The sequence below is a fragment of the Raphanus sativus genome, chromosome 4 (assembly GCF_000801105.2).
Source record: "Raphanus sativus cultivar WK10039 chromosome 4, ASM80110v3, whole genome shotgun sequence".
In the NCBI taxonomy this organism is placed as follows: Eukaryota; Viridiplantae; Streptophyta; class Magnoliopsida; order Brassicales; family Brassicaceae; genus Raphanus; species Raphanus sativus.
Genome location: NC_079514.1, coordinates 23318884 through 23343480, shown reverse-complemented (window position 1 = coordinate 23343480; position 24597 = coordinate 23318884). Strand labels below are relative to the sequence as shown.

Sequence of the window (24597 nt, the reverse complement as noted above, 5' to 3'; positions counted from 1 at the left end):
GTACATCACCAACTTGGTGGTTTCACATCCTCCGGACACCCAAAGGATGGCTGGAAGACGTAGTAAGTCTTCTGCTTATCTTTAAGTCGTCTGGTAACTTGTCTTTGTATAGATTTGTAAATATCTAAGTCGTCTGGAAGGTTTTCCATCTGGACGACTTACCAATAAGTCGTCTGGAAGGTTTTCCAGCTGGACGACTTACCAATAAGTCGTCTGGAAGGTTTTCCAGCTGGACGACTTACAAATAAGTCGTCTGGTAGGTTTGGACGACTTAAATAAAAGTCGTCTGGAAGGTTCTAACTTGTATTATTTTATATGCAGCATATAGATGCTTGGATTAATGTGCTGAGGCAGAGGTATCAGGAGAACCCACAAGCTTTCCGGAGCGAGCGAATGTGCTTCCTGGATCACAACTTTTCCCAGTCTTGGAGAGACCAGTATCTGTTCTTCAAAGCATCGCAACCTGATCACAAAGATTTAGGAAGAATGCTACCTGGTGGGGCGTCGAGTTTTTATGACGGATCAGTGCCTTCATTTTGCCAATCAAACAAGAAGTGGGGGGAGGACATTGATGATATCTATGCGCCAGTGAACTTGGACAACAAACATTGGGTTGCTATTTGGATATCGATCCCTAAGAGGCACATAGTCGTCTGGGACAGCATACCTACATCTAGCATACCAGAAGCATGGGATGAGATAATGGAGCCTTTTCTCGAGATGGTCCCTTATCTGCTTGTTGAGTGCGCAGACACCGACGAAGGAAGGGTCAAATACGGGTTGGAGCGATACACATATGAGAGACGGCTGAAAGATGTACCCACGGCCAACAATGGTGATTGTGGCGTGTACGCTCTAAAGTACATTGAATGTCATGCTCTTGGGTCCCCTTTAGCCCTAAAGACTTTGCTAGGGCCAATGCGAAGAATATGAGGGATAATATGGCGGTGGTTATATGGACGGAGCTTGTTGATCAGCATTTGAAAGATAATGAGGATGGTGGTATGTTCGTGGGCATGTATGATTAGATTTGTGTATGGCTTTGAACTTGTCTTTGTATAGATTTGTCAATATATAGATTATATTTGTATTTGAACTTGTCTTTTCTAACTTGTGTATGATTTGTGTATTTGTATTTGAACTTGTCGTTGTATAGATTTTCTAACTTGTGTATGATTTATTTGAACTTGTCTTTGTATAGATTTGTAAATATATAAGTCGTCTGGTAGGGCTGGACGACTTACCAATAAGTCGTCTGGAAGGTTTTCCAGCTGGACAACTTACAAATAAGTCGTCTGGAAGGTTTTCCAGCTGGATGACTTACAAATAAGTCGTCTGGTAGGTTTGGACGACTTACAAATAAGGTAGTCTAAAAATAGTAGAAGGTAGTCTAAAAATAAAATACACTGGACGACTTAGTAAAAGGTCGTCTAAAAAAAATACACTTGAAGGGATAGTAGAAGGTAGTCTAAAAATAAAATACACTGGACGACTTAGTAAAAGGTCGTCTAAAAAAAATACACTTGGAAGGGATAGTAGAAGGTAGTCTAAAAATAGAATACACTGGACGACTTAGTAAAAGGTCGTCTAAAAAAAAATACACTGGACGACTTAGTAGAAGGTCTTCTGGACGACTTAGTAGAAGGTCTTCTGGACGAAACATTGGACGACTTAACAATTAGTCGTCTGGACGAGTAATCAAGACTGGACGACTTAAATTTAGGTCGTCTGGACGGGTAATCAAGACTGGACGACTTAAATTTAGGTCGTTTGGACGGGTAATCAAGACTGGACGACTTAAATTTAGGTCGTCTGGACAACTAGTCAACTGGTTGTGTACATTGTGGTTTCGTATGGCCAGTTTCCTTGTAGTTTGAGCATCTCTGTGCCCTGTGTTTCTTCCTGGGTTTGTGTCCTCTCATCTTAGATAGCTCCAACCAAGATTGCCATCTTGATTTCTTCTGTCTCCCCGGACCACGCTTTACGTTTGGAGGAAAGCATTCTCGTTCCTCAATATGATGTGACACGATAGGATATATATTCTCTGAGTATCCTGCATACAGATGATTCTTTGAGTAAAGTGGACATACAAGTGTGGAGATATGCAAACCAGCATGTGTTCCAGCAGCTATAGCATGAGAGCAAGGTATTTTCTCCACTCCATAGACACCACAATCACATTTTACATGTTCCAAATCAACCACACAGTCCATTTTGCCACCTTTGACAAAGAAACGCCATCCATCAATTGGTTCGACCGTCATCGTATCCGCTATCTCTGATCGAACAGCAAGCAAGTATTCAACACCCCGGCTATGTTCAGTTGGGAGACTCAATGTATCTTGTCTCCTTTTCCAATACCATTTTCCTAACTTCTGCCTTATGAACTCCAGCAGGAACGGAATCGGAAATCCTCTTGCTCGCTTCAGTGCGGAATTAATAGATTCAGCGATGTTGCTTGTTTTTATGTTGAACCTGTTCCCCTTACAATAAACCCTTGACCATAGCCTGGCGTCGGCCTTCTCCAAATACGTTGCAAGTTCCGGGTTTGCACTCTGTATCTCAGCCATGTACCGGTCAAAATCGTAAACCGTGTGCGCATAAGCAGCCCCTTTCACCAAGTACATGAGATGTTTCCCTTTAAACTTTTTGACAATGTTATCTTGAAGGTGATAATTTTCGAACTTGTCTATCACTTGTAACATGAATGGGAGGACTGCCTGGAGTCATCATCATTTCTGCTGGTAATGAGTAGCTAATCTCCACAGTCACTGATCTCATGTCCAGGTTATAATCTTCTTGAGCCATTGCAACAAGTTCAGCATGTGTTGAATCTTCATTCAATAAAAACAATCTTGCTCCTTTGAGATCATCAACCACAAAATCCCAACGGAAATCTCTCAACAACCATTCTCCATACACTGCATGTAACTTAAAAATCATCTGCAAATATTCAAAATAAAACACATTAGTAAACGTAGAGAAAATGAAGAAGTTCAATAAACATTATCGCAGACGACTTAGAATTAAGTCGTCCAGAAGACTTAAAGGTAAGTCGTCTAAAAAGGTCACTTTTGCAATTGAAAATTAAAAGGGACGACTTAATTCTAAGTCGTCCGGCTTTGTTTGTTAAAAAAAAAAAAATTCAGACGACTTATATATAAGTCGTCTACGAGAAACGGGCTAGTTTTGCATTTAACCGAATCGTGTCAGATCTTTGACTATTTCTGGACGACTTATATTTCAGTCGTCTCTGGAAAGTAAAAATTTCAATATTTTATTCAAACTAGAGGACTTACATGTAAGTCGTCCTCAGTTAGTTTTGTAATTGAAAAATAAAACTTGAAATTTAGCTTTCTCCAGACGACTTAACTAAAAGTCGTCCAGCTAGACGACTTAATTTAAGGTCGTCCGGGATAAGCAAGGTTTGACCAGAAAATTGGGAAAAATTCTGGACGACTTTGCTTTCCCCGGACGACTTTAAATTAAGTCTTCTGACGGGACGACTTTATATTATGTCGTCTGGTAAAAGTTAAATTATGAAGTTTTATTTTTCAATTACAAAACTAACCTAAGACGACTTACACGTAAGTCGTCTAGTTTAATAAAATATTGAAATTTTAACTTTTCCATAGACGACTGAATTATAAGTCGTCCAGAAATAGTCAAAGATCTGACACGATTCGGTCAAATGCAAAACTAGCCTGTTTCTCGCAGACGATTTATATAGAGTGTTTTTTTCAACAAACAAAGCTGGACGACTTAGTTTAAGTCGTCCGTTTGACCAGAAGACTCATCAGTAAGTCTTCTACATACTGATGACTTACTTGTAAGTCTTCTACGCGAACAGATTTTGAAAAAAATTCAAATTCGTACCTTAAACTAGGTGAGATGACTTCGTTTGCACACAGGGTCTTCTCCAACCACCCAGAACCTCAAACGAAAGCAACCGTAAGTCAAAACGAAAGAAATATGACTCTGTCAACCATCGCCCATATTTTGAATCAAAAGCTTGAGTTTTTTGGATGAATATGGAGAGAAAGTGAAAGAAATGTTGTTTTTAGTTCATAACAATTGAAACAGAGAGAGTGTAAAGAGATTTACGTGCATTAAAGGGCATTAAATGCTCCAAACAGTTCGTACAAGGTTTTTCCCACTATTCATGGCAGTGGCAATATTGTAAATACTTGAAGAAGATGAGGTTGAGACAGTAAAGAAGCCATTTTCGAAAAACAAAAAAAAATAAAAAGTTAATGGCATTTTCGTAGATAAAATGCAGGTGTGGGGTTAAAAACTCAAAAAAAAAATGAGTCAAAAGAAAAGGTTAGTTTTCTGTTTGACTTCAAGTTTTGAGTCACTTTTGCAAAAAGCCTTTTTTTATTTATAATAGAACACATGTTTTTTTTTTTTTGGTAACAAAAAAGGTATTTTCACCTCTTTGCCGTAAACCCAAGCAATGTAAATAGTCGTTCCCAGCGCGAATCGAACCCTGGTGGCGGAAGTTACAGCTGCAGCCCCTTTACCACTAGAGCTGACTCTTTCTGGTTAGAACACATGTTAATGGCATGTATTTTTCAATACTTCTTATATAGTTTCGTAACTTTGGTTAATTAGTAAAAAAAATATATGCTCTTTATGTTGGATTATTTTATGTTCGATTAGCTTTCATATAGTTTTGTAGTTATTTTGTTGTGTGTTTGTATATGGCTGTTTTCATATCATAGATTTTGAAAATATTATGGATATACATGATATTTCTAAAGTTGAATCTCATGAGTAAAAACAAAGAAAATTTATATCCCAATAACAATGGATTTTAATAAAGTTATTAAATTAACTATATATAAATTTTTCCAATAATAAAAAATTTTAAATGGAATTTAAAATCCTTACCCAATAACAATAAAATTTACTAAGATTCCAGATAATTCTTAAACCAATAACGATAGAATCTATAAATTTTACAACTCCTCGAGAATTTTTCTGCCCCCCCCCCCCCCTCCCTCCCGGATTTGATCACCGTTATTGACAAAAAATTAATGCAAAAGAACGACGACTACATAAAATGATAGATGAAAAGATTGAAATCTAACATCAGAAGAAATATCCAACATTTGTTTTTAGATGAAAAAATTAAAAGTCTCCCACTGTAGTATTTTCTGGTATATGTATAATCTTACACTATACACCAAAACTGGCGGCTCCAGACGCAATTTAAGAAAATAAAATTTACTGTTCGAATGTGAATCTCTTTGGGCCAGAAATGATGCAAGAATCTTGTCAAAGACAGTTTGGTCTCTAGTCTCTACCACTAACTCATACTTGCATATCTCAGCCAAGAACTTCCACACCTGCACAATAATATACAAAAGCCCTCATCTATCAACTTTTAGCTCGAAGTTTCAACGATTAATAGTCGTGTGCAATGATTAAGGGGCCAGAAGAGGGGTTACTTACGTGCTTGAAGCCGCGTTGTTAAGGCAAGGCAGCAAGTCTACGGTTCAGACACATGTGAAAACGCGATAGTCTTCTCTTTCTCGAGGTTTCACTGCTACCAGGAGTTTTAAGCCCATTTGGTTTCTTCTGCTTGCGTCTATACAGAAGATCTGATGTGTGTGGTTCATACTTGACCTAATAACAATTAGGGAAACTCTCATTAATCATATTCACATTAAAATACAGAAAAATTATCAAATACGATTTAATTAGTATGTACGTACCTTGGAAGAACTGCTAGCCATCTTACATTCGACCTCATTGATAATCTTCAATCCTTCCATTGCACGCAACATCCCTGAAGATTCATCTGGACCGCTCATGTTCGCCTTGTTCCTGAAGAGAGCATATAAAAAAGATGATTACTAAATGCACTTGGGTAAAAAAAGTCGTCCACTCATCATTGCTTTTTGGTTCACCTCTTGAGAAATAGACCAGGTCTTTCTTCATCAGGAACAAGCGAAAGAAAGTCATTCTGCAGGTAATTTGCAAAACCTGGTTCCACTGTTACAGCTGTAACTTCAGGCTGATCGTTCCCGTTGTTCATAAGTTGAATCGCCAGACGGGTTTGTGCAGATGACTGCATATTATAGAGTTTGCAAGGATACATTAGCATATGAGACCGTATAACACAAGGTTTCAAGAGAAACAAACATACATATTCAATCCGGTATATGTTCTGATCATGGAGAAGGGCTCGCGTATTCTCATGGTACACTATATCAAAGAACCTTCCCGGTTTTCTGTAGTTCTCATATGTGTATAGTTGCAGTAGCTTGGTGTCTGTCTCATCAGCCGCAACTGCATGAAGCTGAAGCATTACCAAATCCACTTCATGGTCAGTACAGACAAAAAAAAAGTAGAGTCAAGACAAGAACAAGTTGCAGGTGAAAATGGAAGCTTACATGCTTGACAAACTTCTGAACTAGCTTGTCCAATGTGAAGAGAACATATGATTGTGCACCAATAATGGCTCGGCATTCATCTTCAAACTTTGTATTATCAGTCGAGCCATCAAGTAAATTATAGAGAGCATCCATGAACCTGTGCTTCAAATTATCAGTAGGGAAGGAACTATCGTTTCAATTTCAAAGTACCAATACTCCTTAAGATAAAATCACCTGGTATAAGAATCAGGAGATGAGTTATCTGGATCTGGAGCTTTCCATTTCCTCTCTGAATGTATCTTTGCAGATTGTATTCTCTCGTACAACATCTGAAAAGAAAAAAAACATAGTTAGCTGTTTGAACTTAAGACAACTGACATTTGAAGAACTTGAGAAGTTTGGTTAGTAGTCCTTACTTGATGAAGCCTAAAAAGCACATAAAAGGAATCATTCCCATAGAAAACTCGAGAATCATTCGGGGAGTTCTTTTCACTGACTTGTAGTTTCACAGGCACATGCTTTGCAAGGGGCTTTACAGGTTGCAGATACCGTTCTGAAATTGTGAGAAAGGAGCCATCTTCACCCTCAATCACACTGTCAAGCCGGTCACAGTTCATAGCTCCTTTATGCTCTTCATCAGACGAAACTTGGCCACCAAATTTGCTTCCCGAGCCAATATCTTTAGAGGCGTTTTCATCCGCTTCTGACAACTTTTTAGTAATTTTATTTCCAACAACTTTAGGGAGAGTATTGCTCTTTGCTCCGGCTTCCGTACAGACTGCACCTTCTTTGTGCCCTTCCTCTTTATTACTTCCTACATTGTTTGGCAGTTTCTGAACAGACTCAACGCCATTGTCTCTATCAACCTCAAAGTTTTCTTGCTCATAACTTTCAGTGGGAGATAATTCACCCTCTTCTCGCTCAACCTTGTGCTCTCCCATTATTACATCACTAACCTTACTAGGATTCTCTACACCTTCCATTAACAGATCCTTTCTAGGCGGTGAAACCGGCTTTGGAGGCTGGGTATCCTGTAGAACCACAGACAGAAGATAGATGAATATCTTTTTTAGACCCATAATAAAATAAACTCTGGATTTGTCCATAAGGCATCTAATTGGTGCTTAAGGAAAGCAACTTCCATTAATATTCCCACATTTAAATGCGCTCTCTAACCCCAGCAACCCGAATTTATGAGAACCTTCGACTACATTTAGTCAGCTAGAAGTGTATACGGCCCCAAATCAAGAACAAAGACAAACGAAAGGAGAGAAAACCCAGTTACCTCAATATTCATAGCTGCACCAACATGCAGTTTATCTTGCTGAATGGTTTCTTGTGCGGCAGAGCTTCCTTGTACTGTTGGGTTTTCTTTGCTAGGTGCTGTTGGTGGTGTAAGAAGTTTTAGGTTTGAGCTGTCCTTCACTGCCTCACTTGCATCTTGCTGCTCTTGGTTGTCTTTGGACTTGGCCGCATCTATCATTGCCTCGCTAGTTTGAGACCTAGAAGGAACTCCAAACATGGGCTCTAAAAAGGTTACCCACAGCTTCATTACTTTATCCGATTGTTCAGAAGCACATATTTCTTCGCAGTAATACTTGATTAGTTGATATAGGTCAGCATGAACTTTAGTATCAGAATAACTGAACTCCAAGTCTGGGGCGAAAGATGGCTTAGTTCCGACAGCAAAAGCATGAAGTGGATCGTCTTTATGCTTCCTATCACTGATATCTTTGATCTCTGCCACTAAACCTGAATTTGGTACATAATAAAGAGATTTACTCAGTTGCAAGTTTTCACTTAAAATGAGGCTTCTATATAAAGCATTCTTTTATAAAGCGTCAAGTGCAGCCAAACAAAATCAACAAAGCTCATTTAGGTAGGTAATCTATACAAAATGAACTTTTATGTTTGGAATGAAAGCTACTGCAAGAAAAAAAAATATACCTTTTGTGCTCAGATTCTTGGAGTCCTGCTGCTTGAAATAGAAGCTACGGTGATCTAGTGACTTGTGATGATTCTTAGCATATACATCAGCCCATACTTTCCTGAAATCAAAGCGACACCTAGCCCATTCTTCTTGTTTCTGCTTCAAGCGAGTTAGTATCACAGGTAAGGCGACATTACAATTGTTCTTCAGAAGTTCCATAACGTCAAGCCCATTATCCCCATACAACCGCTCAATGCATCTTAGGTTCAGCTCTATTGATTCGTCACATTTAAAGGCATTAGCCCAGGGAAGAGAATAATAGGCATACTTATAGCATAACCAGATATGATCAAATAACTACTTGCCTGATAAGTGGTCTTTGATACAAATTGGTGTAGAGATTGTGTTCTTGTTGATCTTCTCCAGAACAGTTTCCACACGCTTAATGGCTGCATTCACAGACTCTAATAACATATCCAACTCAAACCTGACAGACCATATCAGGAAACTAACAGATCAGATTGAAGTTGAATTAGGCTTAGGAGTTACACATATGCACACAAGGGAAGACTAAACCAAATAACAAAGCAACCATGACCTCGCCAATGTAATTGTAAGATTCCTAATCGAGATATTGAAAGAAATAAAAAAACCTAATATAATATATACGTCTTACCTGTCATCTTCACACCGAAACAAGCTTTCTTCATACTGGTTCTTACGCATGTGTTTGAATGAGTAATCCTCACTCCCCGATGTGACAGATACCCAGTGATCATTAAGTACCTTTTTACCTAGTGAATTTCTGTAGCTTGAAGTAGGAATGGGATACTACACAGGAGAAAGCAAACCATATGATCAAAGAGCACAAAATGCTGCATCAAATTGAGTATTGTGAATTAAACTATCTAAGGTTTCAGAGGCACTCACATCAGCTGGCAGGTGACGATAGCTTGGTGTACATTGTACACAGTCAGAAAGATCCAGTTCATTTATACCCTTGGCCATATTATTTTTTTGGCTTCCATTGCCAAAGACTACATTTTGATGACCATCCTCGTTGTCTTCAACCTGCCGGTATCCCGGCCATTGACCTTGAGTAAGGGATTCTGCAAATATTAACATTACACCAGATAATTAATTACTCACCAATCTCAAAGATATATACTTCTTTTCCTTTTGTATCAAAATAAGAAACTGTACTAGTAAGTAATCCAAATACTCACTTGCCCGAGAATCACCAGCAGCAACAAGATTCTCGTCACCATCTTCTCGTTGATCAGAGTGAGCAGTATACTCATCAGGCCTACTCCCAAATTTTATTCTCTGTGGCAGGTAAGAGCCCGTATCAAATCAAAGTCTGAACTCTGAAGCATCAAGTTTCTTAAAACACATTTGATCTCATCAAAACTTGCTACAAACTGTGGCTTAAATCCTAATATTTATCACTCTTAGCACAATTTGGGAAATGATGTTAATGCTTTCCAAACTAGCCATTCATGGCCACAATGCATGCTATCTACCACAAACAGCATTTAGTAACTACGCTGTAAAAGATATGAGAATCATTTAGAAAGATGAATAGGAGGAAACCTTGTCAAAATGCATGGCAGGTAGTGCATTCCTTCCGGAAAGAGGAGCAGAACCTGGTTCTGAATTATTAGGTAAGAAACTAACGAACTCAGAAAGCAGATCTTCATGGCCCTGGAACAACAGATTAACCTGTACAACAGATGATTAATTAGCAGAAAGAAAAAAAAACAAGTCACAAGAAACCTTGCTTTATCAAATAAAAAAAAAATGCACAGAGTGTAAAGATACCTCTTGATAGACAGTGGAGATAGGCTTGCCTTCCTGCTTATACATGTTCAAGATGTCCAGGAATCTTCTGTACACACGTTGATCCTCCCCAAACCGCGTCTGAAGGAAAAATAAATCTCAACTATCATTAACTATATAAATAATGAGAAAATGTTTAAAAAAAGAAAAAAACACAAGTTACAAACCTTGATCTTGTTAACAAAGTCAATAGCTTCATCGAAATTCAAAGGCTTCTTATCAGGAAGGGTAATTTTGTAGCCCTTAGGCAAGAAGGTATTAAAACCCAAAATCAAGTCATCATAGCCCTTGAACAACTCTTTAACACTTGCAATGACGCAACTAGTGTCAACTCTACAAAACCCAACAAGAAACTAAACAAACTTGCCTCCTGTTGTTGTAAGAGACAGAAGAATGGGTATATATTTATAATTAAATTTTACCTCTGAGCTTTAAAGTCCTTCATGAGTGCAAGGAAAGCGTCGTACTTTTCCTTCTTGTCGTGAAACATTTCCTTGACAGATTTGAGATAGGTCAAGGCATCATTCGTTGTTAGCCCTCCCATGTTTCCTCCTCCTCCTCCACCTATCGTTAAAGGCCTACTACAATTTCTGCATTACACAAAAAAATCATAAATTAACCTAATTTCCCCCTTAAAAATGCATTTAATTTTTGCTTCAATCACAGAGCATTTAAAATGAAAAATTAATATCCACAAACAGCAAAATTGATTAATTAATATCTTAATCAGCCTGCAAATTTGAAAAAGAACAAGAGATTGCGATTAAGACAAAAAGAGCTTACGTATCTCCACGAGAGGAAACAGTATGTCCTTGTGTCTGAGGTTCAACGAAAACCTCGTCTCTAACCCTCTTCATCTCTCTCTCTCTCTCTCTCTTGAAATTTCACCAATAACAACGAAAGCTTTACTATACCCTGAGAAACCAAACCAATCAAAGTTGGACAAAGAAACAAAATTAAAATCAGAGACTAGATCTATCGAACCAACAACCAAAACTGACAAGGAGATTCTTCAAACCTTGTAGAGACCGGATCACATCCTCCAATGGAAATAGTTTTCGGGGGAGGTTATCAGAAAATAAAAATCAAAGGCTAAGAGGTCGAGCACGAGAGGGAATAGAAGAGAGGAGAAGTGCCTCTTCTGAATGGTTTAATATGCGGAGAGGATTAATCGAGTTACTCCCCTGTACTCATGCATTTATACCTTCTTTCAACAAACTTATAGTGAGATAAAATTGTGAAGCATTTTTGCAATTAATATATATTTTCAAAAGTTATATAAAATATTTTTTTTCGATATATAGACAATAATATTTTTATAAAGTTGTCAACAAAATAATAATATCGTTTCACCACCCAAGGTAAAAACCTGATTTCTTGCAATAAAAAGAAAACCATATTTCTATAATAGTTTTTATACACTTGTCAAAAATTTTGGATTTTTTTCTTTAAATAATATATTCTTACCCAACTCTTGTAGAAAGTGAATATTCTTTTACAATCCTCTTATGAAAAATAAATATATCTTTCTATTTCAAAGGTCATAAAGTATTTTTCAATGAAAATAAAATCATATTTCTATAAGATTTTTTGAAAGGATGTCAACAAAAGATTAATGCAATTGATGTATCTATTTCTAATACATCTGTCTTTATATTAAACAAACATTGGGATCTAAGCCGTACTTAACACGGTTTTATTTCATTTAAATTTTAAATTTGTATGAAAATATATTGTAAGTGTTTAGAGTTTTATCAAATATAAAGTTTATATATTAGATAAATTTTTTGGTATGGATTTCATTTGATTATTTATGCATTTTTATTTTTGGTATATAAATCAAAATTGTCTATGTTAGTTCTAGTTTAAAATATTTATGAAAATACAATTTAAGTTCTATATTATGAATTCAAAATCATAGATTAACTTTCATACGAAATTTTTTATACTACGTTGTTTAGAATTTAAAGTTTATGTCTGAAGACGTAATAAAAACTCATTCTTAATTTGCACTATTATAAAATCAGTTCGATTTAAATGATTTAGTTTTCCTAAGCTAAACTTGCTAGATTATTATGAATTCGAAATATATTTTTCAATCATGCTATAAAGCTAGATGTGTAATCTAAACACATACAGTTAAGTGTTTATTGTATAGAAAAATACATGTTTCAAATGGTTTTCAAATTCTTAAACATATAAATTATTACTTCGAAAGTATGTTACACAATATTTTGTCGTGTATGATAATACACAACAATAATAGTAAAAAAAATCTAGTGTTTAGAGTTTAGTGTTTAATTTTGAAGACATGTACAATTTATTTTTGGGGTATAAGATTTAGATCAATGTATGATACACAATATATTTTCATAGTTTAATCGATTTATAACCACTTAAAATGTGATATTTAGTTTGATATCATATCTATAACTACTTCTTAAATATCTGATACTTGATTGAATGATGACCGCATAATGAGATATTCAGTTTGACATCATTTCTATAATTTCTACTTTCTATATTTTCTGATGACAAATAATCTCCCACACATATGATATGTTAAAATTTAACTTTATAGTAAACAAACGTTAGGATCTAAGCCGCACTTAACACGGTTTTATTTCTTTTAATGTAACTTTAAACTAGATTTTGACCCGCATTTTTAAAGCGTGGATTCATTTTCATCTAAAAATTTCTTCTAAAATTGAAAAACAATTGTGAACGATAATATTTTCATATATTTTTATTTTATTTTATAGCAAAATTAAAATAATCATCTTTGTTTATATTAATATATTTTATAGTAGAACGAAAATTAATATATTTTCATCTTCTTTATACAATAAGGAGGTTCGTAGATGCAATATTAACATTTTTGAAAAAATGTTTAGAAACAATCCTAAAATCATATATTCTGGAAATTGGTATTGAATTATATTATTTCTTTTGTGGTCATGTAGACCACATTTAATAAAGATAAACTTATAAAGATAATATCGATTTATAAACCAACTCGCAACTCGTAACAAATTTTTGAATATACCATAGTAATCGAATTTCTTGTTGTATTTTCCAAAACCACGTTTTGTAAACATTCTAAAATCGTGTATATTAATTAAAAATAAAATATTGTTTCCCATAAATCTAGTTAGCATGTTAAAATCTAGTTATCATATCAATACTATTAAAACAGGAGTAATATTTATCGACTACTTTTTGGACTATCAAAAAAGTCTAGGTTGGTCCTATTATTTCTCTTCATATATTTATATATATAATTTAGTTATCTTCCCTATTATTTCTATTCATATATTCATATATCTAATTTAATTGCAATTAAATATACATCATGCCTAAAATTAAAGAACTAACTAAATATTATTTTTTAAACTAATGAATTTAATTTATATAAATACGAAATTTCAATAAAAATAAATTATATTTTATTTATTAATGTAATAAATAATTATACATGTCTATTAATTTGTATATATACAATTATAAATTAATCCAAATGCAAAAAAAAAACAATTTCTTCAAAACCCTCACTAAATACATAAAAATATAATTCTTATTAAATTGATATACATATACATAAATATATATATATATATATATATATACGATAAAAAAATATTAATAGTTTGATACTATTAATATTTAAAACACGATGAAACATGTTACTTGATATTTTTGATGAATATATTTTTACGGGTTATTCAAACACACAAAATATATTTATCAAAAGTAAACTAATTAAATAAATTAAAATTATATTTACAAACATAAATCATTAAATTATAATAAACATATACAAATTATTGATGCTCAAATATATTTCATTTTTAGTATGCATCCTCTCGAATATTGATCTATTACCCTTACAACAAGATGAAAATTTAATTTGACTATAATAATTTAAGTCAAACCGAATTTCATATTGGATCATCTATCAGTTCAACCGGTAACCAGATCCCGGGTTTTAGTTGTTTTTACGGGTTTTATAGGATTTTTAAATAATATTTTTAAACTAAACCGAACTACATACGAGACCACACAATTTGTCAATTTAAATGCGGGTCGGGTCGGATTTTAAAATACTCAATATAACGTTTCATTTATAAATCTAAATGTATAAGAATACATATTTATATCAAATAAATTTTGAAATGTTTCGAAAATAATTCCGCATTTTGAAAGTGCGGATCAAAATATAGCAGCATCTTATGTGTTTACGAGTTATATCCTAAACTAGCAGTAGAAAATTTCAGTTTACGAGTTATATCTTAAACTGAAAATCTTTCAGTATTATTAATGTCTAATGTGAATAAGAAAATTAAATTTTAAATGTAAAATAATCTAAATATAAAACATAAATATTATAATAGATAACTGATAACAAAATAAACTAATGCCAAATCACAACAATTAACTTTGTTAATAGTTTCATGAACCACGAGATTGTATAATCTTATTTCATAAAAAAAAATAAAAATCCAACTTCCTAATTAGAGTACAAACATATTCTAATAATACAACTAAAAATCATATGCGTTAATAATTAAAAATTACGTATTGGTTCAACCAATAGTTCAACTGGTAACCGGTTTTGAGTTATACCGGATTATTAAATAATAATTTTTTCCTAAAACACAACCAAATTACAAACCGGATTGTTGGGTTTATTAGTTTAACTGCAGGTATGGATCCGATTTAAACAAAAATTGGGTATAAGTGTATAGTTATGTAACATCACAAATTCAATACAATTATCAAAACTTCTTACTAATATTTTTTTTAAAATAGTATACACATATACGATTACAAAAGACACAAATATGATTAAAAAATACAATATAAAAATTAAATTGCTAAAAAGTTAAACTAAAAACAAAATATACCCGCCCTCTGAAGGGCGGGTCAGAATCTAGTTAAAATCGTTAAATCTAAATAAACTACTAACAAATTTTGGAATATTCCCTAAGATTAAAAATTATAATATGTACTTCTCAGTTCCTCAAAAATATTAAAAAGTCGATTAAAAAGTATTGCTAGAGTTATGATTATGTATCATAGGAAGCAAATTTAAACTATTTTAGGGTTTAGGTTATGGTTATTGGGGTTTAGTATATGTATTTTGGGGTTTAGATTCCCCTTTTAGGGATTAGCACTCAGCTAACAATTCTACATGTATAAAAATTATAGTATGAATCAAATTTCTTCACAATATTGTTGAATTCTCATGCTCATAACAATATATTGTCACAAACTAATATGTACATATGTATGTTTCGTATAATGCCAGTAACACCATAACCGATTTATAATTGATCATTAGATTTTGAACAAACCTATAAATATGAGTGACACAAAAATACGATGGGCCTAATATATCACACTGTTAATTATGATTGATACACAATACAATGTTCAAACGTGGGCCTATTATAGCACAGTGTTAGGTGGCCAAAACCCAATTAAAATAGAAAAAAAATAGAGGTGAAGGGGTTGAATTTACCGAAACACCTTTAATGAAGGATCCGATTGCTTTGATAAATCAGTGGTATATGATGTAAATAGAAGGGTATTACAGGGGTTAAAATTAGATATGATCCTGTTTTATTAGTATAGATTTGTATGAAAATATGTTGTAAGTGTGTCGACAAAAAAATATGTTGTAAATGTTTAGAGTTTTATCAAATATAGAGTTTATTTTTTTGAAAGAATTGTCTGATGTGCCATACTTTTAGGGAACAATGCGAAGTCAGTACCCCATGGAAGGAAAATTGTATAACGAAGTCCCCTTTTTCAAAATACCAGTGCTACCCTTCATAATTGGCAAGCTAATGGCAAACCGTTGGCAAGCAAACCCTTGGCAAGCTAATGGCAATGATACGTAATGGCAGGTTAACACGGCATGATAATGGCAATGATAAAAAGGTTTTCGTTTAATTACAAGGAATTTGTTCTTCTGATTGCTCCTTTGTTGATCTTATAAACCTTTTATATGTCGTGTGCAAATCCTTTTATGATCATCATGTGTTATTTTGGAAATCTTGGTCTCTAATGTTGTCTATTCTTGGTTATAGTGTGAGTAGGAACATATAATAATTATTCTTGGTTCAAAATGATAAAAAAATTATTGGGTTATTAGAGACATAAATATAAAAAACCCGTTAAACAAAGATGTTTTGAGGAAGAATTGAGTCCTCCTTTGTTATTAGAGGTAAATAGATAAGATAGATAGGTTGACCAAAAAAAAAATAAGATAGATTTCATTTATCTATTCATCAGATGGGCTGAAACCTCTATATGGCCGCATGATTGTTTGAATAGGCTTTAGTTTCTCTAATGGGCCTTAGTCACCTGATTGTTAGTGTGGCAAATGTTAACAGCAAAAGAAAGCAAGAAATCATCTCAAACCCTTGGCAAGCAAACCCTTGGCATCTCTCAGATTAAGCCTTATGCCTTTTATTACATTTTTAAAATTATGCAACGAACGAAATAATTTCTAGAATAATTACAATTATTCCTTTTATGATCATCATGATTTTGTCTAATCTAGACACAGCCAGCAATCGGCAAGGGAATAATCACCTTAAACATCGGCAAGTGTTGCTGTTCCCTTCCCTATAACCTACCATTCGCTTTGATGATGTAATAGATGCTTAAAATTCGCTTTGGAACATGTCTTGCTTGTTAAATCACGTCAGAGGCTAAGTATTGTCAATTCAAAATAGCATTAGTAGCTACATTGATTCAATCGATTTTAGAAAAATTATTTTGTGAACTAATATATCACAATCATGTCAGAAGAAGAGTAGTATGTGGTCAAAAAAACATCATTAGTTACATAGATTGAATTTTCAAACGTGATTTCTATATAAGAAAATATGATATATAAATTGCTAAACCAATAATATCTTAGTAACAAAATAGTATATAAGGCATCACAAAATCTAACAAATTTGTACACACTAAAAATATTAAATATGCGACAATTTCAATAAAATTCTAACTTTCAGAAACCTGAAAATAAATTAATAACCAAAATCTAACAAACCTAAAATATGCGATCAACTGTAAGAATAAACATATAAAATGATAGATGTAAAAGGATAGATGAAACGATATTAGGAAAATTAATTAAAAACATAATTATAAGTTCATCATCCACCATAATTATACAATAAACGGTTGTTAACAACCGTAAAATAAGTTCTTAAATTAAACATTACAAAATAAAAGATAACAACATTAGAGATCTGGGAAACTGTAACACCCCCAAACCGTTTTTAGACATCGGTCAGCCAGTTAGGCATTAAATAAAACATGCCCAAAAGACCTTCCTCTGCCCGGTCCAGAAATGTTACAACGGGTTAAGAATAGACTTTCCAAGTCACAAAATAAGATCAAGTAACCCAGATTATCCATTCAAAACTCGTTTCCTCTAATCTTCGGTCTTAGGCTTTGCAACCCGTTCCGAATCATAGAGTTGTGTTAGGTCGGACTAACCTAATATCAGATTCAACACGTCTCGAATATAAAACATACTTTATATATATGATATATTATATTGAGTTCACAAGCCCAAAATATTATACATATGGTCCATGGACGCAGCCGAAAGTAAAACATACATTCATATATCTTGAAACGAGTCTTTAGTAAAAGATGTCCAATCTACACCAGCTCCTACAGTTCCGCGAGCGCTATGGTCTTTACTACTGGTTACCTGCAAGAATGGTGAGGAGTGAGCGAACTAATTTCACTCAGTGAGCCAGGGTTCCCAATCTAGCATATACAACTACCCGTTATCCCAAACCCAACCCCAAACACAAGCAATAATGCAGTAAACAATAAATCAAGATGCATATATATAATCCTAGGGCCCAACAGAATCATTCTTCCTCCATACAAGGGACACCGGCAATTCCTTCACTATTACACCACAAAGGCGTAGGCGCTCGGGAATCCGCCCGGTCACGGTCCTCAATCGGAATCGCCGTGCCCCGGTCCTCTATCGGATTCGCCGGGGGCTGTCACATCAACGTGTGACACTCGGCCTTGGTGATCAAGCCAAGTTAAACCGAGCCCACCACTTTCCGGACCACGACCGGCTTTGTTGTGGGCACAGGGTCAGGCCTTCCGGAAATATGGAACTGAGGTTTAGTCCAATAGTTCGGATTGGTACCTGAAACAAAGAGTGAACCTTTTTATGAGTTTTATAAGTTTATGATGCAAACAAAAGCAAATATGAATATGAATCAGAATGATAATAAGAATAAAAGCAAATAGAAAAGGGATAGATTGATGGAGATGGGATCTTTGTTGCTGGACTGAAGTCACTCTCAACAAGATCAATGGATGGAAGATGGATAGATATGGGATTTGCTTGCTGGACTGAAGTCTCTCTCAAGGCAAATGATGTAGCGGAAGCTTCTAGGGATAGAACTAGAGATCCGTTGATTCTGAGAATACCGGATAACTAGGATAATCACAAAGATCTTATTTAGTCTAAGAATGCCTAAGATCAATGTCTTCTTAAATTCGTTGAGCTCACCAATGATCTACCGAAAACAAGGAACAAAAGAGAAAACTCTCAACTTTATTATTCAATCAAAAACTGAATACAACCATGAACCTAGACGGCTATATATAATAAAAACTGTAAAACCCTGAAATATTAAAGATAATTATCTAAAATAATTAATAAAAACAATAATAAGATATTTAGAATATTTCCAAATATCTATCTACATCATTCTCTCCGGGTTGGAGAAGATTCGTCCTCGAATCTTGTTTGTAGTCTTTGAATCCGAAACGTTTTCCCCCAAAAACTCTTCCTCGAATCTTCAATAGCTTGTTTTGCACAAATTTTGCACGGATCAGTTTGTTACTTGAATCTTCATAAATCCGTTTTTGCACAAAATTTACACGCATCAGATTATCAAGATTCTTCACAAAATCTTCGTCGATATGATTTTGTCCGTATTCTGCACGGAACTCGTCTCGCCCAGATTTTGCACGGAAATCGTCTCGCCCGAATTTTGCACAGAATTCGTCTCGCCCGAATTTCGCACGGACAAAACAGACATCATCTTCATAGATATCGTAGATCGGATCACCATAAATCTCTCGATAGATCTCATGGTTCTCTTCTCTCTCGACAAAGGGATAAAAGCAATCACTCACCATAACATCCAGAATCGTCTTCGATTGAAAAATCAAAGAAACCTGGCTCTGATACCAACTGATGTAGCGGAAGCTTCTAGGGATAGAACTACAGATCCGTTGATTCTGAGAATACCGGATAACTAGGATAATCACAAAGATCTTATTTAGTCTAAGAATGCCTAAGATCAATGTCTTCTTAAATTCGTTGAGATCACAAATGATCTACCGAAAACAAGGAACAAAAGAGAAAACTTTCAACTTTATTATTTAATCAAAAACTGAATACAACCATGAACCTAGACGGCTATATATAATAAAAACTGTAAAAACCCTGAAATATTAAAGATAATTATCTAAAATAATTAATAAAAACAATAATAAGATATTTAGAATATTTCCAAATATCTATCTACATCAGCAAATCAGTAGATGGAAATGATGGGGGGATTGAGGACGCCACAAAGCTCTGTGTAAGGATGCTTTGATAAGTCAGGTTGCTCAAGAGCTGCTTCTCACAACACTCAAAAGACTTAGATAATAGTTTTAAGAAAAACTAGAAAAACTGCATATTCATTCATAAAATTCAAGGGTGATTAACAAAGACAAACTAAATGAGCTTATATAGGCTCGACCTTGAGACTCTCTAACAGTCTAAAATTGACTAAAGGAAAAAAATAAACTTGAAATAAAAGTCTTGGAAGCAAAGGCTTTGATGGCTCCAAAGAAATAGCCTTTAGCTTGATTTATGCTCTCTTCAAAGGGGAAACTTGATCTGATCTTGTATCTGGATGTTTTCTTGAACCTGGATGGTTTAAGAGGATAGGAAAGCATCCTGGGAATCTTTTTTACTGTCTGGAATGAGCTGAAGTCGTGCCTAATCTGAAGAGAAAGAACTGTTGGAGCTTTATTGCAAGAATCTCCAAATAAGGCAGTTTTGGTGTAAGTGTGGATCCTCCTGATCCAATGGGGGCTGCTGCATTGTAGAAGCTTGTGGAACTCTTCTTGGACACATATAATGTCTCCTGGACGTCCTGGTTTAGTCATGATGTCTTCTGGTCGGATTGAAATTGCTTGAGAATGATCAAACCGAAAGATTGTCCAATCTTTCCATAAATAGCTACGGTTTGATTTAAGTGAGTCTTCATTGAACCAATTGATCTCCTGGGTTCTGGTGTAGCTAAGGACTTCTTGAATACCTCCTGATTGGTTGAAATGATCTCCTGGACGCCAATGTCTGGTTTGAAGCTGATTGAACCGGTTAGCTTCCAATTGAGGCAAGTGTAGGACTGGTTTGACCGGTTCTGGCAAATTGGATGTAACTCCTGATTTCCGTGGCCATTTCTCCTGATATTGGGCTTTCTGGGACGATGAGAGATTCCTCTTAAATCCTATGATTGGCTTTGGTTCAGGCCGCTTCTTCATTGGGCTTGAATCTCCTTCAAAAGTCTGGTACTCGCAGATGGACTGGCTGGAGAACCTCCGATTTGTAAAATTCATAACTTCTTTCTCCGTGAAGATTTTCTTGTAATTCCAAGCCTCAGTGAATCCTTGATGAGTTGGCCTTCTAGGAAAATTGGATTCATGACAAAAGACCTTCTGGTTGTGGAGATATTCGCCTGGGACTGGACCTCTGTCGCTGGTACCTCCAAAGTGGCCGGTTTGGGCAGGTTGGTTGATCTCTGGTTCGACCACTGGTTTGATGACCACATCATCCCCTCCCCCTTGTGAAGGTTTTGACCTCAAAACTAGATAACCTGATACACCACAATAGAGCAAGTCAGGTTTCATTCTCTTTTGGGAGTTTAGAACCTTACCTTGATACAATTTTGGTTTGGTAATTGGTTGTGCATCTGGTGGCTCTTCTTTAAAAAGATGGGAAATGATCACGCCTCTGGCCTGGATAGTGTCATTTTTTCTCTTCTGGAGTTGATGGTACTTCACACTAGTGGTAACCTCATGGTTGATCATCTTTGGGACTGATTCTCCAAGTAATAAAAGATTATCCGGTGGGATTTCTTTTAAGCTTAATTTCTTCTTTGCAACCTGAAAAATTCTCAACATTCTGGACAAAGACAAAGTGAATTATATCTGATACTGGATTTTCATAAACAGAATGTGATATGGTCGAATTTACCATAGGTGCATCAGCATGATGATGAATTAAATTCTTCTTTGGACAGCTTTGGATTGATGGCTGCCTTTCTTGCACCCTTTTATCTTGTTTGGTGTGATCTTCTTCTTGTCTTGGATCTGAAAAATAATTTCTTGGCAAAGACAAATGCATTATATCTATGGTTGAAGATTTAAAAACAGAATATTTAAAATTCATACTTACTTTGATTGCATCAAAAAGTTGAAGTATGATTTTCTCTTTGTTGCCAGCTTCTCCTTCATTCTGTTTTGCACATGTAATGCTGATGGTGTGCCTTTCTAGGGACGTGGGATCTCTTCCTCTAGGCTCTCTTTCTTTTGTTATTCCTGGATCAAAATTTCTTGGCAAAAACAAGTGCATTATACCAGAATTTAGAACCAATAAATCAGATTGAATAAAACTATCACTTTTTATAGATAAATCTGTTTTCTTTTCTAGTGATGTTTGTATCAATGCTTGCTTAGTGGGGCAAGTCACAGAAAAGTGTCCTCTTTTATGACATCTATAACATGTCTGATCTTTTAAATTTTTAAAGTTAGAAGACTTACCTTGGGTTGATGCCTCTTCTTTCTTTTGGTTTGGAATCTCCATTTTTCTTGGAAATAAATCATGGACAACTCTTGATTCCAACAAGGGTGTGGGGGTCATGTCTTTCTGGACCTGAAGACCTGTCTTAATATCCTTGGACAAAGACAAGTGACTCATACCAGTGGGAGATGATATATAAACCAATTTATCAAGTATAAGACTTACCATAGCCTTTGCTTGAAGTACTGGTTTGTTAAGCTCTTCTTTGGGTCTGCTCAAGGTGTCTTGGCTGACGTTTTTACTCACCTCCATAACCTTTAGGATGTCACTTTTCTGGCCTAAGCAATGGACAATGGCGTGCCCCTGGTTTGGCTGAAAGTTGATTTGTTGAGGCAAGCTTCCTTGTCCCTCTTTTTGGACAGCTTCTCTTGCTTTTTGGGAACCATGAGTTGGATACCTCCTTGGGTACTGCTCCTTGATCTGAGATCTTGTATAACCTGGTGCAAACTCATACCTCATGGCTTTCTTAAGTGCTCCACACGTTTTGATAGTTGGCTCCTTGTAAAACCATCTATCATCTACTTCTTGAACCCACCATTTAAAGGCATCTTCTTTTAGATGATCAATGGCATAAGCTAGCCTTTCTTCCTTAAGGATGTTGTTGTAGTGAAACCATTCATCAAGGTTCCTCTCCCATCTAAGATAACATCTTTTTCCTGAAAAATTAAAGAGTTCAACTTTATCAGCAAAAGAGTTATATTCAAACCGAGAATTAACAACATGATGGTTATGGGTTTTAGAAGTTAGAGTTTGATTGATCCTTGATGGATCTGGTGGCTTGGGCTCGACATAGACAGCCTCTGGTGCATCTACAAATCTTCTTTCTCCTGGCTGTGGACGTTGGCCTTGTGCCTTTCTTCTTTTTCTCAACTGAGCAATCTGTTCAACCTCTTGCAAAGCTGTCAACTCTTGGCTCAGCTTGGCCCTTTGGTTTTGGCTGTGTGTTTCTCCTACCATGGCTTCCTGAAAACACTCTCAAAGATCAAGTGAAGAATAGGGAAGTTCTGGTTGAACCAAAAATAAACCAAATGCAATAATGATACTTAAACTAACCGAGAAAATATGCAATTCTGAACCGAAATAAAATAAACTATGCAATATGATTTTTTTCTTTTGGTTTTCTTAATGCAAACTCGAAATGAAACTAATATGGAATGACAACTAACACAAATGAAAGAAAATATGAAATGCAAAGCTGACAATGATTTTTTTTTTGAATTTTCTTCGGATGAAATGCAACAATTAAATATGCAAATGATATAAACTAAAGCTTAAAAATATTTCTTTTTCTTTTCTGGTGCAATCACGAAATGGACAAGTAAAAATGGTATGAAACATTAACTATGATGATTTCTTTTGTTTTTTTTTTGAATTTATGAATGCAAATGAAAAGGAATCAAATTCAAAACAGAAATTTTTATGGGATTTTCTTTTATGGAAAATAATGAATGCAAACACTTTCTTTTGGGATTTTCGACTTTTAAATGAATCAAACAAAACTTTTTCTTTTCTTTTTCGTGGCTTTAAAGTATGATGAACAGCAAGAACAAAAATATGCAGAAACAAAACTTGAAACAAAAAGAAACAGTTTTTTTATGGATTTTTAATTTATAAATGAAAAAACAAATATAAACAAATATGATGCAAGGATAGAATGGACCTGATTCAGGAGCTTTGAGCTCTGATACCAAAATGTTGTGGGCATAGGGTCAGGCCTTCCGGAAATATGGAACTGAGGTTTAGTCCAATAGTTCGGATTGGTACCTGAAACAAAGAGTGAACCTTTTTATGAGTTTTATAAGTTTATGATGCAAACAGAAGCAAATATGAATATGAATTAGAATGATAATAAGAATAAAAGCAAATAGAAAATGGATAGATTGATGGAGATGGGATCTTTGTTGCTGGACTGAAGTCACTCTCAACAAGATCAATGGATGGAAGATGGATAGATATGGGATTTGCTTGCTGGACTGAAGTCTCTCTCAAGGCAAATCAGTAGATGGAAATGATGGGGGGATTGAGGACGCCACAAAGCTCTGTGTAAGGATGCTTTGATAAGTCAGGTTGCTCAAGAGCTGCTTCTCACAACACTCAAAAGACTTAGATAATAGTTTTAAGAAAAACTAGAAAAACTGCATATTCATTCATAAAATTCAAGGGTGATTAACAAAGACAAACTAAATGAGTTTATATAGGCTCGACCTTGAGATTCTCTAACAGTCTAAAATTGACTAAAGGAAAGAAATAAACTTGAAATAAAAGTCTTGGAAGCAAAGGCTTTGATGGCTCCAAAGAAATAGCATTTAGCTTGATTTATGCTCTCTTCAAAAGGGAAACTTGATCTGATCTTGTATCTGGATGTTTTCTTGAACCTGGATGGTTTAAGAGGATAGGAAAGCATCCTGGGAATCTTTTCTACTGTCTGGAATGAGCTGAATTCGTGCCTAATCTGAAGAGAAAGAGCTGTTGGAGCTTTATTGCAAGAATCTCCAAATAAGGCAGTTTTGGTGTAAGTGTGGATC

The 24597-nt window shown here is 34.9% G+C and overlaps 1 protein-coding gene across 1 annotated transcript; it reads right to left on the bottom strand.

The window, feature by feature from the left end:
- Positions 1 to 5066: 5066 nt before the first annotated feature.
- Positions 5067 to 11344, bottom strand: LOC108817819 (paired amphipathic helix protein Sin3-like 5). The gene is made up of 20 exons (XM_018590626.2): positions 11171 to 11344; positions 10936 to 11067; positions 10575 to 10742; positions 10320 to 10485; positions 10135 to 10233; positions 9907 to 10035; positions 9540 to 9639; positions 9244 to 9422; positions 8990 to 9144; positions 8679 to 8800; positions 8331 to 8585; positions 7669 to 8135; positions 6800 to 7414; positions 6618 to 6712; positions 6402 to 6540; positions 6155 to 6307; positions 5916 to 6076; positions 5721 to 5832; positions 5458 to 5631; positions 5067 to 5351 (listed from the first exon to the last, which is right to left on the bottom strand). The coding sequence occupies exons 2-19, from the start codon at positions 11007 to 11009 to the stop codon at positions 5476 to 5478; spliced, it is 3345 nt and encodes a 1114-aa protein (XP_018446128.1). The 5' UTR covers positions 11010 to 11067; positions 11171 to 11344; the 3' UTR covers positions 5067 to 5351; positions 5458 to 5475.
- Between the last annotated feature and the right edge of the window lie 13253 nt (positions 11345 to 24597).